The 16,949-nt window shown below is 44.8% G+C and overlaps 1 protein-coding gene across 1 annotated transcript in view; it reads right to left on the bottom strand.

The window, feature by feature from the left end:
- Window positions 1-867: 867 nt before the first annotated feature.
- Window positions 868-16,949, bottom strand: part of itpk1a (inositol-tetrakisphosphate 1-kinase a) — a 36,244-nt gene continuing 20,162 nt past the window's right edge. The window contains exons 5-11 of the mRNA XM_018727734.2: window positions 12,468-12,585; window positions 8,209-8,307; window positions 7,739-7,779; window positions 6,561-6,726; window positions 3,400-3,467; window positions 3,053-3,215; window positions 868-2,802 (exon numbers count right to left, since the gene is read on the bottom strand). Of these exons, the coding sequence (XP_018583250.1) occupies window positions 2,468-2,802; window positions 3,053-3,215; window positions 3,400-3,467; window positions 6,561-6,726; window positions 7,739-7,779; window positions 8,209-8,307; window positions 12,468-12,585 (990 nt within the window). The 3' untranslated portion in view covers window positions 868-2,467. The remainder of the gene's footprint in view (window positions 2,803-3,052; window positions 3,216-3,399; window positions 3,468-6,560; window positions 6,727-7,738; window positions 7,780-8,208; window positions 8,308-12,467; window positions 12,586-16,949) is intronic.

The following is a 16,949-nucleotide window of genomic DNA, read 5'->3' on the forward strand; positions in this document are numbered from 1 at the left end:
GGCAGTTTGCCTGTTAGTTGGTCATTCCTTCATTTTTGCTAAAGGTACTTACAGTAAAAAAATATTACCTTGGAAAAGTCATAAATTCTATTGGAGAAAATCATCTGATAAGCATTCTGCATGGTGCACTTCAGTGTAGTACATACTTTATATATTCATGCAGGTTTGGACACTGTAGATATTGATCACATCTGGTGTTTTCTGGTACAGTGGGAAGCTTCGCGAGTGCTCATTACAACCTCCTGTTCTTTCCCCAGAGACACAAGTTTAAAAAAAAAAAAAAAAAAAAAACTTCAAATGTACTTCATAATTTTTGTATTTATTTCATTTTTTTGCCCACTTGGTTCATTTAATTAAAAAAAAGTCACAAAATGGTAGATTTTCATTTTGAACTGATACAAAAACACCATACAGGCATGTATGTATTCATATACAAGTAATTTTTGTATGTATGTATGTATACACATACATTACACACATACGCACACACATACATATAACAATTCCAAGTAAACATTCAGGTGGAAGCTGACAGCACAACGAAACAGTCAGGTTAGAGCAGTACTCAAAGCAGACACTGTCTCCCACTCGAAGCGTAATGATGGAGAGAACACCGTGAGAGAACATCAGTGGTGTAGAGCCGCCCCTTCCATTCTTGTGTCAGACTGGGGCCAAACCTCCCGCCTCTGTCCAGCCACAATGCTGTTAGACACACTTGCAGAGCCACCCACACTCTCCCAGCTGCCTTTCCACTGCACATGTGCCCACAATACCTCAACGGAATCTGTAGTGACACCTGAAGGCCACTCTAAGGCTCTTAGACCTTCCTTGTCTACTGCTGTCCGCCAGCTGTCTTCCTCTTTTTTCTTTTTTTTTTAATACAAAATCTACGGTTTGTTCTTCGGGCCTGCTCACTTATTAATTTTCCCCATTTATATAAATATAAATCAGTTTCCATAAAATAATTTTTGCTTTTTAAACAGTACTGAAGAAACAACAGGAGCGAAAAAGGAAATGTCACAGTGAAGAGTTGGAAGCTAAAACTGGAGTTATGGCATTCCACAACCTCTCACATTTTACATCACAGCCATACAGAGAGACAGACATACTGTTCCTAGGGCACCACTGAGTCACTGGGGAACCAGGGCGAACAAAGATAACAGCTGGGGACCCAGACTAGGGTGTAAACACCAATGGCGTTGCGAGAAGAGTGCCCCTCCAGTGGAGCAAAACTGGAACTGTAGGATCACAGATGCTCTACGATAGCATCTCCGGATCTACAGAAGTGTTTGGGTCAGTCATGGGGACTCAGGGCAGACACCGCACGAAAGAGGAAACGCCAACTCTCCCCACTGAACTCTGAAATAGTTGAAATATCTAGGTGTTAAACATTGCCCATCAGCAGAAATAAAATGTAAAAAAAATTTAAATAAAAGTAAATTTTAAAAGATTTATTTTTAAAAGCCCTTTTGGAGGAAAAAAATAACTTAATTACTTGATTACTTTACAGTTCGAACAAAATAACTATTAGTTTATACTACTTTTGCATGGAGCAACTGAACAAAGTCCCAAAGCGTTACTCAGCCTAAGTCAAGATGATGGAGAAGTTGTTCTTCATACAGTGCGGAATTTGTAAGAAGAAGCTTATCTATCAATAATGCCCTGTGTTTCACACAGCAAACTGGCACATCACAACACACAGACACAAAGCGGAATGTGGCCAATATTCCCCATACAAGTAGAGCTACTGAACTCAACATTGCATTTCCAGCACTGATCAACACATTTTGCCCTACTGTGTCCCCCCTAGGGCAACTGTGGCTTGGGAATAAAAACCTGGCACACGTTGCGGTGGTGCTATGCGGCAGGGGTGGGGGACCAGAGGGATCCATTTGTTACATTCTGAAGGACCACCGGAGTAACCCCACGACCCTTTAGAAACGCCAAACCCTGGTCTCAGCTCACAGTCCGGGACCAGACTAACCAGCGTGAAAGATTAGCACAGAGACGGCACAAAATCCCTGGAGCATGCATTCTGGGAGCTGGGTGTTTCAAACAGAAAAGCTCTAACATTTTGATGTGGAGTGTTCAAGCCCTGCCGCTCTGCAAAAAACAGACTGGGGAGAATACAGATCAACTTTAAGTCATTGTTCCCTGTGTCACTGACAGAAACTGATACGGTGCCTCGAGTGCACACGGACCTCTCGCTACGGGACAGTGGTCGGAGGAAGAACACAAATCATACCAGAGTATCAGTGAAAACCACAGATCCACGCAAATCTGTTAACCAGGAATAAAAACACAGGGGCTGGGAGGGAAAAAATAATCAGCACCCTCACTTTCATCGCCATGGCTACCATCTTCATGATAGGAAAATTTTTTGATTACACATACATCATCATCACCACCACCACCACCACCACCGTTACTGTGTGTCATGTTTGTTCAGGGGGAGAAGGGTGGCTAGTCACTGGGAGGAGGCCTTGGTGGCTACGGTAGACACACAGTGCTGCTGGAAGTTGGGTGACACAGCAGAGTTGCAGCCCAGTCTTTGGTGGGGGCTCTTCTTACCCCCATCCCCCTCCACAATCCAGGAGCTGGCATCTTTTCCCAACATGCTGCAGCAGCTGGAGGGGCTGGCACAGCCACGGTCCCCGCTAGCTGGCCCTGCCGTGCTGGGTGTCTGTCCCGCCACACTGCCTTTCACTGGCCCTGAGGGAGGGCTCTCAGGGCCCTGGGCCTGGAGGACACTTATGATGTGGTTCAGCAGATCATTAAAGAACTCAGGGACACCCTCATAACCTGGAGATGAGAGATGGAGGGCAGAAATGCAAGAGATGCAAACACTGGAAGAACCTGGTTGAAACTGGTTTGCTATAAAGCAGATGTTTTTAAACATATGCGTATGATAAAAAGAATGAAAACTGTCTCACGGAATTAACTGAACAATTCCTAATGAACATCCAATAAATCTCCAGGGCTGTGTAACAATTTCACAATGAGAAGTGATGACTCAAAAAGCACCTGCGTGCAAGCTGAGGGAACCACACACCTGGGAATGCATTGATGTCAATGACGGCATGCTGGCCTGTTTGGTTGTTGATGATAACATCGATGCCAAAGAGAGACACTCCCAGTGCCTGTCGCAGGGCCCTGGAGAGCTCCCGGATGACATCATCACTGGGTGGCTGGGAAACACCCTCCACATTCTCCCTCTGTGGCAAAATCAATAATGCATATCAAAATACATACATTTGTGCAAACATTCCCCCCCTCCCACACGCAGAGACAGGTGGTTTGCAAAGCATGTATACACACACACACACACACACACCAATATTACCTTTATTAAGGTGTGGATTATTGGAATTAATCAATTATAAACAAAATGATACTCACAGAAGTCAGGTCAGAAGAGGACTCAGGTTTGGAAACATTGTGACTGTTGAAGAAGATGGCTTTTCTATCTGTAAAAGAACAGTGCAGAAGTGTTGTTGGTGACACATTGTTGCTGGCATTACCTCTTGTGCCTCCACCTCCCGGAACCCGCACCTGTATGGCGCTTGCGTGCAGCTCTCAACATTTCCGCTAGGTGGAGACAAAGACCGCAATTGGCATACAATCAGCCCTATAAACTTTCTTCACTATATCTTCTGTATCACTTCTCATGTTTTTTAGGTTGCAAACTAATCATTTAAATGATTTTGTTTCCCCTCAAACTACACTCAATACCCCATAAAGACAAAGCAAAAACAGGATTTTATAAATTTTTGCAAAATTTCTTAAAAACAAAAAGCTAAAATCACATTGACCTAAATATTCAGACCCTTTACTTAGTTGAAGTGAAACACCTTCGGTAGTGTTACGACCTTGAGTCTTCTTGAGATTGACGCAACAAGTTCCACACCCTTGATCGAGTTCTGTCAGGTTGGGAGAGAAGTGTCCATGAACAGCTATTTTCCAACCTCTCCATAGATTTTCGACTGGATCTAAGTCCTGGCTCTGGCTACGCCACTCAAGGACATTCACAGAGTGCTTACAAGGTCAACATCCTATTGGAAGGTGAACCTTCGCCCCACTTAGATCCAGAGCCCTCTGGAGCAGTTTAAGGATATCTCTGTACTTTGCTCCATTCCACTTTCCCTTGACCCTGACTAGTCTCCTAGTCTCTGCTGCTGAAAAATAACCCCACAGCATGATGCTGCCACCGCTATGCTTAACCATCGTGATGGTATTGTGCAGATGAGAGGTGCTTAGTTTCCTTCAGACATGACGCTTAGAACTGAAACCAAACAGTTCAATTTCGGTTTAATCAGAGCAGAGAATCTTGTTTCTCACGGTCTGGGAGTCCTTTAGGTGCCTTTTTGCAAACTCCAAGCAGGCTTTGTGTCTTTTCCATCTGACCACTATGCCATAAAGCTCAGATCTGAGGAGTGTTGCAGTAATGGTGGTCTTTCTGGAAGTTTTTCTCCTCTCCACATGGGATCGCTGGAGATCAGCCTGAGCCTGCAGATCCAACTGTCTATTTCTTGGTCACCTCTGTTACCAAGGACTTCCCCCAATAGTTTGGCCAAGTGGTCAGCTCTAGGAAGAGTCATAGTTGATTCGGGTTTCTTCCATTTAAAAATTATGGAGGTTATTGTGCTCTTGGGATCCTTCAATGCTGCAGAAGTTTTTTTTGTAACCTTTCCCAGATCTGCCCCACGAAAACTAACCTGTCTCTAAGCTCTGCAGGCAATTCCTTTCACCTCATGGCTTGGGTTTTACTCTGATACAAATTGTCAGCTGTGGGACCTTATATAAACAGGTATGTACCTTTCCAAATCATAGTCAAACAATTGAACTTGCTACAGGTGGACTACAAACAAAGTGGAGAAATATCTCGAAGATGATCAGTAGAACAGAAGATGCACCTGAGCTAAATTTCAAGTGTTACAGCAAAGGGTCTGACTACTTATATCAATGTGATACTTCAGTTTTTTATGTTTAATAAATTAGCAAAAATTAGTAAAATCTTGTTTTCACTTGGTAATGATGGGGTATTGAGTGTAGATTGATGAGGGAAAAAATTAAATGATTTTAGGATAAGGCTGCAACATAAAAAAAGAAGGGTCTGAATACTTTCTGAATGCACTGTATAAGTGTTTATTTACTCAGAGCAAATTTCCAAGCAAGTTTTGAATAATCACCTTAAATAGGTATGAGTGAAAAATAAATCAAATTCTTCTGCCCATTGTAGGGAGCCCAAATGCCACAAATCAGTGTAGATAGGAATCACGTTATTACTGTACCCCAATGACCCAGTTCAATTGCTTGGACTGTCTCCAGACACTCACTGACTGAGCATGTCTCAAACTGGTATTTCAACTCGTGACACACTGCAGGGAAATGCACCTGCACCTCCTAGCCACTGTGGTACAAAATCACCTTGCCCCAATTTAATTAAAAAACAAAAAACCCATTGCATCTATGGCTCTCCCTGCCGCTCACATCAGTCTCCTGGAGACACGTGACCCAACACTGGCAATCAAGAAGCGTCAGCAAATGTTTATCAGCTCAGGAGTCAGACAGCTTGTACCTGTGGGGACATTGTGTGCGCAGTGCTTGACAGTGATAACTACCCAAAACTCATTAGACTACCTTATCACAGCTCTCCAACCCTTTTCACCCTTATATCAACATTTTATTGAACGGTTGCCTTACGCATGCAGACAACTGACAGCATGGGTCAGCTTCTGTGCGTCAGGGACAGGTTCTCTTGCCAAAAAGCTGCTGATGCCACAGAAAAAAAATGCTACTTTACTTGCAGAATTGAGCATTCTCACACAGGTTTGGTGAGCTCTTACACTGAGGAAGTGCTGAGTTACACAACTGCCCAAACAGTTGGATTCCCCTGACATGATACTGCTCAGTCAGGTACAGGTGGCAACATTCCACCCAACTTGTCCTCCTACCACCCTGCCTTCATTAGAAAAACAGCTGAGAGATGGTTCTGGGTCAGAACTCAGCAGCCAGCCCCAGCTCAAGTCAGAGCCAAGGCTGTATGGCATTCTTACGCATCAAGGAGCAATGAATGGCAGTCCCTCCAGCTGAAACCAGGGACAGGTTCAGTTTCCCAGTGCTGTCTCTCTGGCACATGGCTTCCAGAAAGAATGCAGCTGTACAGTTTTACTAACTGTCACAGGAGTGACTCTCAAGCACTTTGCATAACTAGTGTAGATAACCCAGCACTCATGACTATGCATGTGTTAGCTGTTTTTGCCCATGCAAACATTGTTTTCACTGTCAGTATAGAAAACCAATGGTACAATGGCAACTATAACATTCCTCTGCTGCTGTCTGTCATGTAACTACTGCAACAAGAAGTGCCTCTGTGGACACTCTTTCATGAGCGGACAAATTTTGTCACCTGTGTTGCCTCACGACGATTCTCACCACCTTTGAGGCCTGGAGGCCATTTGTCATTCATTCTCTTTTGTCTCTTTACAGAAGCCACATCAGCAAACACAAATCCCTACAGCTGAAATATGAACATCCATGGCATCTGAATACAGTCTCACCAGCTGAACCCGAGGGGAAGTTCCTCAGCGATGGCCGCTCCACCACTGTGTAGGACTCGCCCACCACAAACACTTTGTAAAGCACTGCATTATGGTTGATGAAGCTCTGGATCACACAAGGTGGTTGCACATTCTTCAGGTCTTCCTCACTAAAGATGATTGCCATCTGCAAGTGGAAGGAGAGAAGGGGGGGGAACATAAAACCCAGTTCATTTCACCATGTGAGTCTTGGGATTGGTAAACTACACTGTCATATTCAGTCAGTTTTTAGCTGCCTAAAGTGTGACAAAAGACACGTTTACAGTCATAAACAGTGCTGTGGGAGATGTACTGAGAGGCAGGAGGGCATTCCAAGGAGAACGTGAAGAATAGTCTGAGGAACACAAGCACATTTATACCCATCGGCACTGGAAGTGGCAAACTCCTGGGTAACCAAAATTCACCTTGTGAGAGTTGTTCTCTGATCTAATTTAAGTCAGTATATGTCAGCTGGAGAAGGAACCTGACGAGAGTTTCTGAAGCTGTGGCCGGAGGGTGCAAATATTGCTAAACAAATTTAATGCTGTCATCACTCATGTGAAAGAGATACACGTAGGGTAAACATCTGTCCTCCCTGTGAGGCTCCAAGGCAAGCATGTGAGCAAACACACCATGGTATGACTCAACAGCCTGCTGTTAACTAGTGACCTTGTCACTTGATTTTGTCACTAGTTACAAACATCTTACACCATCTAGAAAATGCAGAACATGGCTTAATATCTGTTTTCACAGTGAAATTAGCCTCTTGTTTCTGTTCATGTTCAGACTAATTCTTGTATTCCACTGTAGGTCTGAATACATTATAAGAATTTAGAAAAAGTGGCCAGTAACAGTCTCCATGGCAACAGTGTTATATGACTCAGCACCCATATGACGTGGGTGGGCTGGGCACTGCTATTATGGCAGAACAAACCTTCCTTTCCTTTCTCCTCTTCCTCCAGCTGCTTCTCTGCTTCCTTCCCTAACTGTGAATAATGAGTCTACAAATCCGGTGTACATTGTTAGTCATTGGACAAATGACAGCGCTAACCTCAATATGTGGTTATTGTTTAAGTGGAAAGGTTTAAGGTGTGAGGAACAGTTTGTACTATCTGGCGATTTGCGTGATCTTGTGCGATGACCATCCTTCATCCTCTTACCTCATGGGAGTTGGTGCCATGTGCCACCCTTGTTTTGCAGACTGTGGAGAGAAGAGAAAGGGCAGTAGCTGAGAGGAGGCCCACCACTACTCCAGGGCAGAAGACATTTACACAAAGGAGGGCAAATCCTGGAGTACTTTAAAGGATGGGAACACACAATATGTCTGAAATGCAAGCGGTATGGGCTGTGCTTGATGAAGTACAAACAAGACCAAAAATTTTAGCAGGATGTAGTCTAAGTAAAGCATTAACCATTTTCAAGCACAGCTGCCAGAGAGTAAATTCTTTCATCTTCAAGTGACTGTGGCCATTCTCTTTTTTAGGGCTGCTCTACTCAGAATCATAATTTTGCACAAACAGGTACGCTCCGAAGGCTCGTTCACGTTTGCAACAACGAGAGCAGGTTTGAGAAATCAGCCTGTTTACTTAGGACAAACGGCTACCAGGCAGCAGGAAGGGGCAGGACTTACTGAAGGGGAAGGTGAGCTTGTGCTTCCTGATCTGTTCCAAAGTGTCAGGGCCACACTCGCTGTTGAGGACCATAAAGGGAGGAGAACAGATCCGTTCGTCTGTGAACAGGATAGAGACGATACAGGTATTATCAATGGTCTATCAACACCAAAATTCCATCTAGCAGGTATTTACAGATGACCAAAAAGCTGCATGTTCAAATTTAATAAGATACCTTTGCACACTACAAAGAATTGCTTCAGTCAAGATTCCAGGTGTCTGTTTAGATTTATATGTAAAGCTATATGAAGTTACTTAGCCTCTCCAGTACATTTATCTCAGTTACTCAGGAGACAGTGCTGTTGAAATATTTGTGCATAGCTCTTTTTGAAGCTTTTGATATATAGACTCAGAAGGGGGGGGGGGGGGGGAAATCACATCAATAGTGGGAGAAATTACAACATCATAAGCAAGAAAGCTTCTCTAGAGACCTCCCTCTTTCTTTTGCTACCAAGTTCATCTATCCCTTAAGGGTCTCATGGTTGCTGATGTGTTTTAAGTTCTGCCATCACACAACTAGCACCACTTTCTCTTTTTGAGAGGTACTAATTCCTCCAGACCACATCCCCCAACTGTGATAACACAGCAACCACTGGCAACCGTACTGGAGAGGATCCCCTTGAGCTTCACAAACAAGACCTCCCTTGTTGGGCATAAAATCTCAGCTTTCACAAAGAAATGACAGGCAGCACTCAAACACTTCAATCTGTTTGGGTTGTGCCACCCCACAACGTGAAATGACACCACGAATGAAAAACACACATCTGGGAGAAGGAAAAGGAGTGACAGGAGCAGTATATCCAAGCAATGGGCAGTGTGGCCTGTAAGGACCACCATAAGCACACAGGTAACCAGCAATAAAACAACACCCATCAGGGTGTTACGGGTGAAGGTCATCGGTGTCTCAGCTGCTTGTGAAAACAGTAAAAATCAGGGCTGCCCAAACATATCAGGTATTAAATGGGGCAGAGCAAAAGCTGTCCCCTAGACAACGGATGTCTGACTCAGGTCACAACACACTTGATTCATGCTCACAAACACAACCTCAACCACAAAAGACAAGCTGACTTAAGACTGGAGAGGGAGGCAGGAAACAAAGTTACATGATCATTCCTGCTGCCAGGGAAGGATGCTGGTCCCTATTTGATTTTGCGTTTTGACGACACACACAGGTGACTGCAACTGTCTGAGGTCTTTGGTGGGACTGCTCTTCTTTTCTAAAACTTTTCATTACGGGGGGTCCTGGTTTAATGCTTTCTTTAAACAGAATTAATGGCTTTCTGACAATAAATATCAGGACAATTCTTAACGGCTATATGTTTACATGAATTCCCAAGGCATTTTTTAATGCTTATTTTTTAAAATGTCAGGATGTGTTTTGTCTCATTACTGCCTCCTTGCAGGTTTGTAGGAAGGATTTGTGCCTCCCTTGGCAAAACAAAACACCTTCCCCAAGGTAACGGTGCAGCTGTGGAACGCTCAGCCACCGCCGACCGAGACAAAGACGTGACTTGAACCGCAGGCCAAGGTAGCACACACTGCTCACTGAGCCACAGCAATCTGTGTTTGAAATTCAGCTCTTCTGCGTATATTTCTGGGGCACTCATGTCAAGGGCCAGGCGCTCCTGTCGTCAACACAATCTTCCTCCTCACAAACACAGGAGCCTTTGCTCTCCCCACCACATTGGTATTCAGGAACGGGTGCTTGGACCTATTTAGGCATGGCCAGCCCAGCAGTCTTGTGCCGCCACTAGTGCCAGGCGAGCAAGGTTACATAACCCGGGACATTGGTGCCAGGGCTTGGGACAAAAGCTCCTCCTGTGTCCCCTCTGTGATGTCATAGAACAAACCCCCCCCACAAACAAAACTGTGCCTCCACAGGAGGCAGTAAACAGAAATATAAACAGTGGCAACTAACAATCCACGGTTAAATCACAGGTTTGCCCCCCCCCAATTTATAAAGAAGCACCAGCTACAGTTGGATAGAAGCTTCCAGGACGAGTGAGCGATTTAAGGTATTTCTCTGACCAAGTGTGAGCACATTACACATCCTGAAACAGGCTGGATCAGTCTCAAACATTGTGTGCATTTGAGTTTTAACCACACTATTATCATAACACCATTCAGTATTTTTTTTGTTTTAATCTGAGAGGTGTCCTTGATGTGAAACAAGGTCACCAGGACTTTTAAGTGGTGTAATATGAAACAAGAAAAATTAGATGCATTAGGGGCATGATGAGGGTGTACTATGTAAACAATCCCTCCAAACCCCTCAACCACCATTACCCACATCCAACCCTTGGGTGAACTGACTGTCTAAACAGCAGCTGGTGTCACAGCCCCAGACCGAGTGGAGCCCGAAGCTGACATTTACAGGGTGCTAGACAACCCCCACCTGGTTTCACAGGGACATGGTGGTGTATTCCACTTTGATAGTGTTGGTGAACATGCTCACCACCTCTTAAGAAGCTTATACTGCATTTCCATGGCATGGATGTGGATTCAGTCAGCGCAGCACCAGGGAGCTCCATCCCTCAGCACACCACCACCTCCCCCACAACCCCTGGTTCATCCAGTGACCTCCCACTGTCATTCCAGCTCTCCTTTCATCACAGGGAGTGAATCACAGTCCTCTAGCTCTGGTAACTGCCAGCAGGGGAGGTGAACGAAATGAACTCTGAAGGTCAGCTGTGTGCAAATGGAAGAGGGGTGGGGGCATTTAGCAGCGATGCGAGTCTTGCATAGGATCGCCCCAATCACCCAGTTCTGAAAGTGGGCTGACAAGAACCACTGAGACTGTGGCCAAGGCTACTGTAACACACACCTCCCTTGGACTGGTTTAACAACACTAACAAGTCTTAGTACCTGCAGTGACTGGAAAAGAGGGACAAGACAGAAAAAACATGAGGGATTAATGTAACAAGAACCCTAAAGCCATAATGTCCAGCACCCCTCAAGCAGGTTAAGTTCCAATATTAATTAACAATGGGTAATTTCCAGTCACAGGTTAAGAATCGGACTAATCAGCTCAGGAGAAGCGTTCAGATATAAATCTGAGCATGTGAGAAAAGCCTGCATTGTCCACTGTCTAATCACCCTAGCCAAACAACCCACGAAGGGTGATGTGCTCTCTGCCCACACTCATGCGTGATGGACTTCGCCGTCCCGCTCCTTCTCAGTATCAAAGCCTGTTACAACTGACTAGCACAGAATGCACAGTCTACGAGCAGTAGGGCGAAGAGTACAGCAGCAGTGCCCCACAGAGGATCTGAGCCTCCACCTTAGTAGCCAGGGCTGCCACCATGAATGGTATCAACAATGTGCTGCTTTGGTTAGTCATGTATAAACAACCCGGGCGACACAAACTCTATCTCCCTTCCATCCGAAGCACTTCATATAAACCAATTACTCTTAAGTTTCATGGGCTCAAGGCTACATACCTTCCATTATTTATGGAAGTCTCTCTCATTAAGCACAACGCAAAACGACCTCAGATATTACGCAACGTTTCACTGGAGATACCTCACCATTTAAAGCCTGACTCCTGTTGCCCTTGGCAGGAATAAATTTAATAGAGGCTTACGTACATATAAACACAAAGGAGAGGATTCAAACAAACAGCGGTAAGTCTCTTACTTCAGCCCAGCTTTCAGAGCAAGCGTGACGCAAAGTTAAACACCGCTTCGGTGAATGCACAGGGAAACCGGAGTGGTCCCTGTCAGCTACCTTAACTCTGAGCTCAGAAATTTCCCAGCAGCCTTTGCAGCCCTGCTACCCCAGCAGCCATCTCACGATTCTGTGTGCTAAACTGATATGCAGGAGGAAGTGGCAACACCGATTTACACTTGGAAAAAACCGTCAACATCCTCAGCCTTTGAGCTGTTTACAATCTCCACCACTCAAGTGAAGCTCTGTGACTATACCACAGACTAATTTTTGCCATTTCTACATGAAATAACGTTTGTGGTGCCAAAATTAAAGTCTCATCTCTCACAGGTATAACCTTTATGGGCAGGAAACAAAAGGGTCCTTGAAAGGGCTGTCTAGGAAAAGAACTTTTGCCCTTGATCAAAACAAGAATCTAAGCCAACAGCAGCAGCTGACATAGCCCTTCTCTTGTGGCAGGTAGAGAGTGACCTGAACGTGGGTCCACGACAGATAGCGAGTGCAAATGCAGTCCAAGGGGTACCAGACAAAGACAAAGGTAACTTCTACAAACCTTGCATTCGGTCTTCTATCCGATGGATCAGCTGGTAGGACTTGCAGCGGTCCAGCAGGGTTCGAATGGCAGGGAGGGGGTCCAGCACAATAGTCTCAGGGTGGGCCTCAATGTAATCCTGCAGTATCGACATTCACAAAACACAGACTCTGCATTAGAACATGGGTGACACTCAAGCACAGCAGGGTGCAGACAATATCGTATAGAAAATGTAGCTTTATTTCATTGTGGTTCATGTTGGAGAGCAAAAGTGTTTGGCACTTCCCAAGCGAAAGTGATTTGTGGAGGCAGATTGAGATCAAAACCATTGTCTCCTTTTTTGCTCGTCTCAAACTAAAAAAAAAAAAAAAAACCCAGAAGAAGCAGGAGAGGGGAGAGTGAAGGTTACAGAAAGTATCTATATATATATTTAAAAAAAAAAAAAAAAAAAAAAAAAAACTTGCAACAAAAATAGCTGGAGATACTGGCCATAATGATGAAAAGATATCCTTCAACACAGAGCTCCGAATTTCAGGCAGTATGGTGGTGCGGCCGATAGCACCGGTCCCTCGCAGAACAAGGACAGTGCAACCAGATGTAGGTTAAATCTCCACTCGGACTGTGGGGAGCTTCTTGTTCTCCCTTGTTCATGTGGGTTTCACTTGAACTGGCGACTATAAATTACCCATTTTGTTAGCGTGCATACATGTGTTAAAATGCTATGATGTTTAAATGGAAGAACGATTGTAAGGAAATTTAGTGTAGTATATGCAGCATTTTAAGTCACCTGGGATAAAGGTGTCAGCTAAATTGCAGCTTTTAATTATAATAATAACAGGAACCAAAGTAAGTAACTCCTAAACATGACACAGTGATCTGTGCTGACAGCAGCTCAGTGGAGAGATCACAATTACCCTGCCATTTCAGAACCGTCCGTAAGCTAGTCAATGGCATTGCCAGGTTCTCCGCAAACACTAAAAAAAAAAGGACAGGGTGCCAACATGGGTCCGAGAATGATTATGTCAGCCTTGGATGAACCCCTGCTGACCCCATGACTTCCACCCTGGCATTTCAGCGCAGCTGAGCGGTGGAGAGCCCCCGTCGGCACGTGGCATTTGGCCCACGGCCCTGGTGTTGTTCCATATCCCAGCCTGTGTCCACCTGTCAGGCCTGCCAGGGGCTGGATTTATGCAACTGCTCTCTGTCCATTTCCCTCTTACAGAATCCTTCTGAACCTGAACACACTCTGTCCACCCCCATGTTTTTCTCTCTAATAGACAAACAGACACAGGCAGATGCCTACACAGTAACACAAAAACAAACTGAGAAACACACACAAACAAAATCAGACATGACCGCTGCATAAAACAAAAACGAATTCTCCCACTCAGTTTCCTAAGCGGTAACACACACACACACACACACACCTCCCATCTGAGCTTCTATCAGTAACGAGCCCTCCAGCAGAGATCAAACAACATTACTGTTATATAAGACTAATGTGCTGCTGTCAAAAGTCCGAAAAACTGGATGGAGATAAAGCAGCAAACCTCCCGGTGCATTGCTGCTAACAGGAACCAGGCACTCGCTGATGTTTCATTCGTATTCGATTGTTTACTCTGATGTAAGAAGATGCAGGAGTTAGAGCATGCCAAAAACCTACTATGTAACTCTCCCTACCTGCACTCCACAGATAACTGTACAGGATTGCAAAACTGTGCACTTAAGGAACTCTGATTAAAAAAAAATGTTGCAGGCTTGAATCGTAGAAAGAGTACTGCCTCTGTAAGAAAAATACATCACCTAAATTACTGTAGTGAAAGTCCAGATTTCGAAATTTCTAACCTATGTAGGTAACTCACTAATTAAATGAGGCAATATAAAATTCCAACTTAATATGTTTTGCTGTAATGTAATCACAAAAGGTACAGCACGTGTCACTCGGATGTGTGCTATGACACAGTTCCTCATGAAGCATTGCGTCCTAGGACATGTACTCTTCAATTGGACAGCGTGACCGTAAGCCCAACAGGACAGATTACTGAAAGGCTCAACCCAGAGTAAAAAAGCCCAACGAGAAGCAGCACTTACAGTACCGCACACAGACACAAACAAAATTAGACATGACCACTGCATAAAGCAAAAACAAGCTCTCCCACTCAACTTCCCAAGCCATCTCTCTCTCTCACACACACACACACACACACACACACACACACACACACACACACACACACACACCCACCCCGACCGACCTTCCATCAGTAACAAGCCCTCCAGCAGAAATCAAACAACATTACATGGGCCAGGAGGAAAGACAAAGTAGCATTTCAGAATAAATGGCTGAGACCCTAGCACAGGAAATGTGAAGACGTCCCTCAGTCCCTTTATGGAGACTGAACCACAATCTTTTACAGTGTCACTGTTTGTAAGATGATGACAAAAACACGAATGACAAAGTCGTGGTAGAGGCATGCCAACGGAAGCGCAAGTACCACAGAAACTTCAATCCCAAGTTCTCAGCTGTTCAGTTAAAATCAAGGTATTATCAAAATGGGGCAGCAGCATGGTGGCACAGCAGGTAGTACTGGTGGCTCACACGTCCTGGGATTTAGGTTCAGATGTGGACCAGAACCCGTCTCAGTCTGTGTGGAGCTCTCTTCTTGTTTGTGTGTTTCCTCTGGGTACTGCGGATTCCTCCCAAAGCGCAAAGACATGCGTTTCAAGAGATCTGGTGATTCTAAATTGCTTATAGTGTGTGTGAGTGAACAACTGTGTGTGTGATTGCCCTGTGAAGGGCTTGCACCCCATCCAGGGTATACCTTCCATCACACCCTATGCTTCTGGTAAAAAAAAAAAAAAAACCCCTAGACCACAGTGACCATGCCTTGGACAAGCGGATGTTGATTATGAATACTTGAATGAATGTATTACCAAAAGCAATTTAGTGAGTGCACTGTGGTACAGAGGTAAAACCTACTGGTAATGCTCTTCACCATTGCTCCACACAAAGCATCTTAGAAACGCCAGTTTTACGGCTGTTCAAATGAGCAAGGCTATCCCAATAGTAATGACTACGACCTACTGCAGACGAAACAGTGGGTTCAGAAAGAACACATTGGAAAATGGTTAATTGAAGTGGGGATGGCTGACTGATTGCTCAAGGCACAAAGCATTATGGGATTTAAACCGTGAGGGAGGCTGCCTCTCCATATTTCCCGCTTCCCTCATACAGACAACTGATTTCACATGGCGTATGTAAGCGATGTACAAGGCATGTCACACACATACTTTGGTTATTTTTATTAAATGCAAAAAAAAAAAATTCCTAACAAACAAGTTAACAGAACAGAAAAAGAAAGCATGGCCTCATACTGAGACTAAAGGCTGACATTGCCTATGCTACAGCAACACCATTACATCAGGGACACTGTGGATGGTGAGAAGCCACACCTGCAGGTGGAGGCGGGGTACATGCATAGCTTGTGGTGGAGGGAGAAAAGAAAAAGAATCAAGGTTGCTATTTCAAGTGGCACACAGTCTTCTGACTGTGCCGCCAGCCTTTTGAAAGCCACCGTGAGACATTTGACTTGTTCCACTGACCAGGAAGCAGCTCTAGTTGTGAGACCATTTTGACAAGTGGCCTTCATTAGTCAAGGAGAGAGGCCACTGGGAGTGGGAGAGATGCAGCTCTGTACAGGGAGAATACTAAGAGAATCGGTGAGCCAGAGCCAAGACCCACAGAGCCCGGGAAGGGAACAGACGGCTACAGTGAAGGGGGGCTCAAATGTGAGCTAGATACAATCTGTCTGCACAGACTTCACCTAAGGGGAGGTAGATGAGAGTACTTCCTTTGCATGAATGTTTTAAGAGCCCACTGGTTTTCCTCCTGCTCTGCAATGTTCTTGATCAAATCCCCCCAACCTTTACACCCCCCTTCAACTGGGCAGAGCTTGCCACAACGCTAGGGGAGCATCATTTTGTTTACCCCGTTTTTGTATTCTTGCTGCCTGCTGTTGTCATGGACACCATGGACAGATTTCTGCAACTATCCCAACGGGTGAAATGTGGAGGTCGCAGCTTACTGTCAACAGTCACACATTTATCTGTGTGGCTTAAGCCTGTATGAGGCCTGGAGGGGATGTTTTGCTTTCTGGGGTTGCATTTCAAGCTTTGTCTAGACCAGAACACAGGAAACCTGACATTGCAATCAAGATGAACTACCTTTTCAGTTTGTAAGTATGCCAGGTCAGAGGAGGAGTAAATATTTGTACCAGTTAACTAACAGACAAACACAGGTGAGACATCCGTAGTAATGACTACCAGGAAGCATCAGCTCATTACTCCCCCAGGTATCTGAGTCATCCCCATGGATCTTCAGATTTACAACATTCCAATGCAAGAACCCAGGCCTGTTTCTGATGGCAATGCCAATCTGACACTCCCTGTGAAGCATGGGAGGAACCCCTATTCCCTTCCTATGATCCAGAACATGGTAATACA

This window comes from Scleropages formosus, chromosome 15, assembly GCF_900964775.1.
Source record: "Scleropages formosus chromosome 15, fSclFor1.1, whole genome shotgun sequence".
Lineage (NCBI taxonomy): Eukaryota > Metazoa > Chordata > Actinopteri > Osteoglossiformes > Osteoglossidae > Scleropages > Scleropages formosus.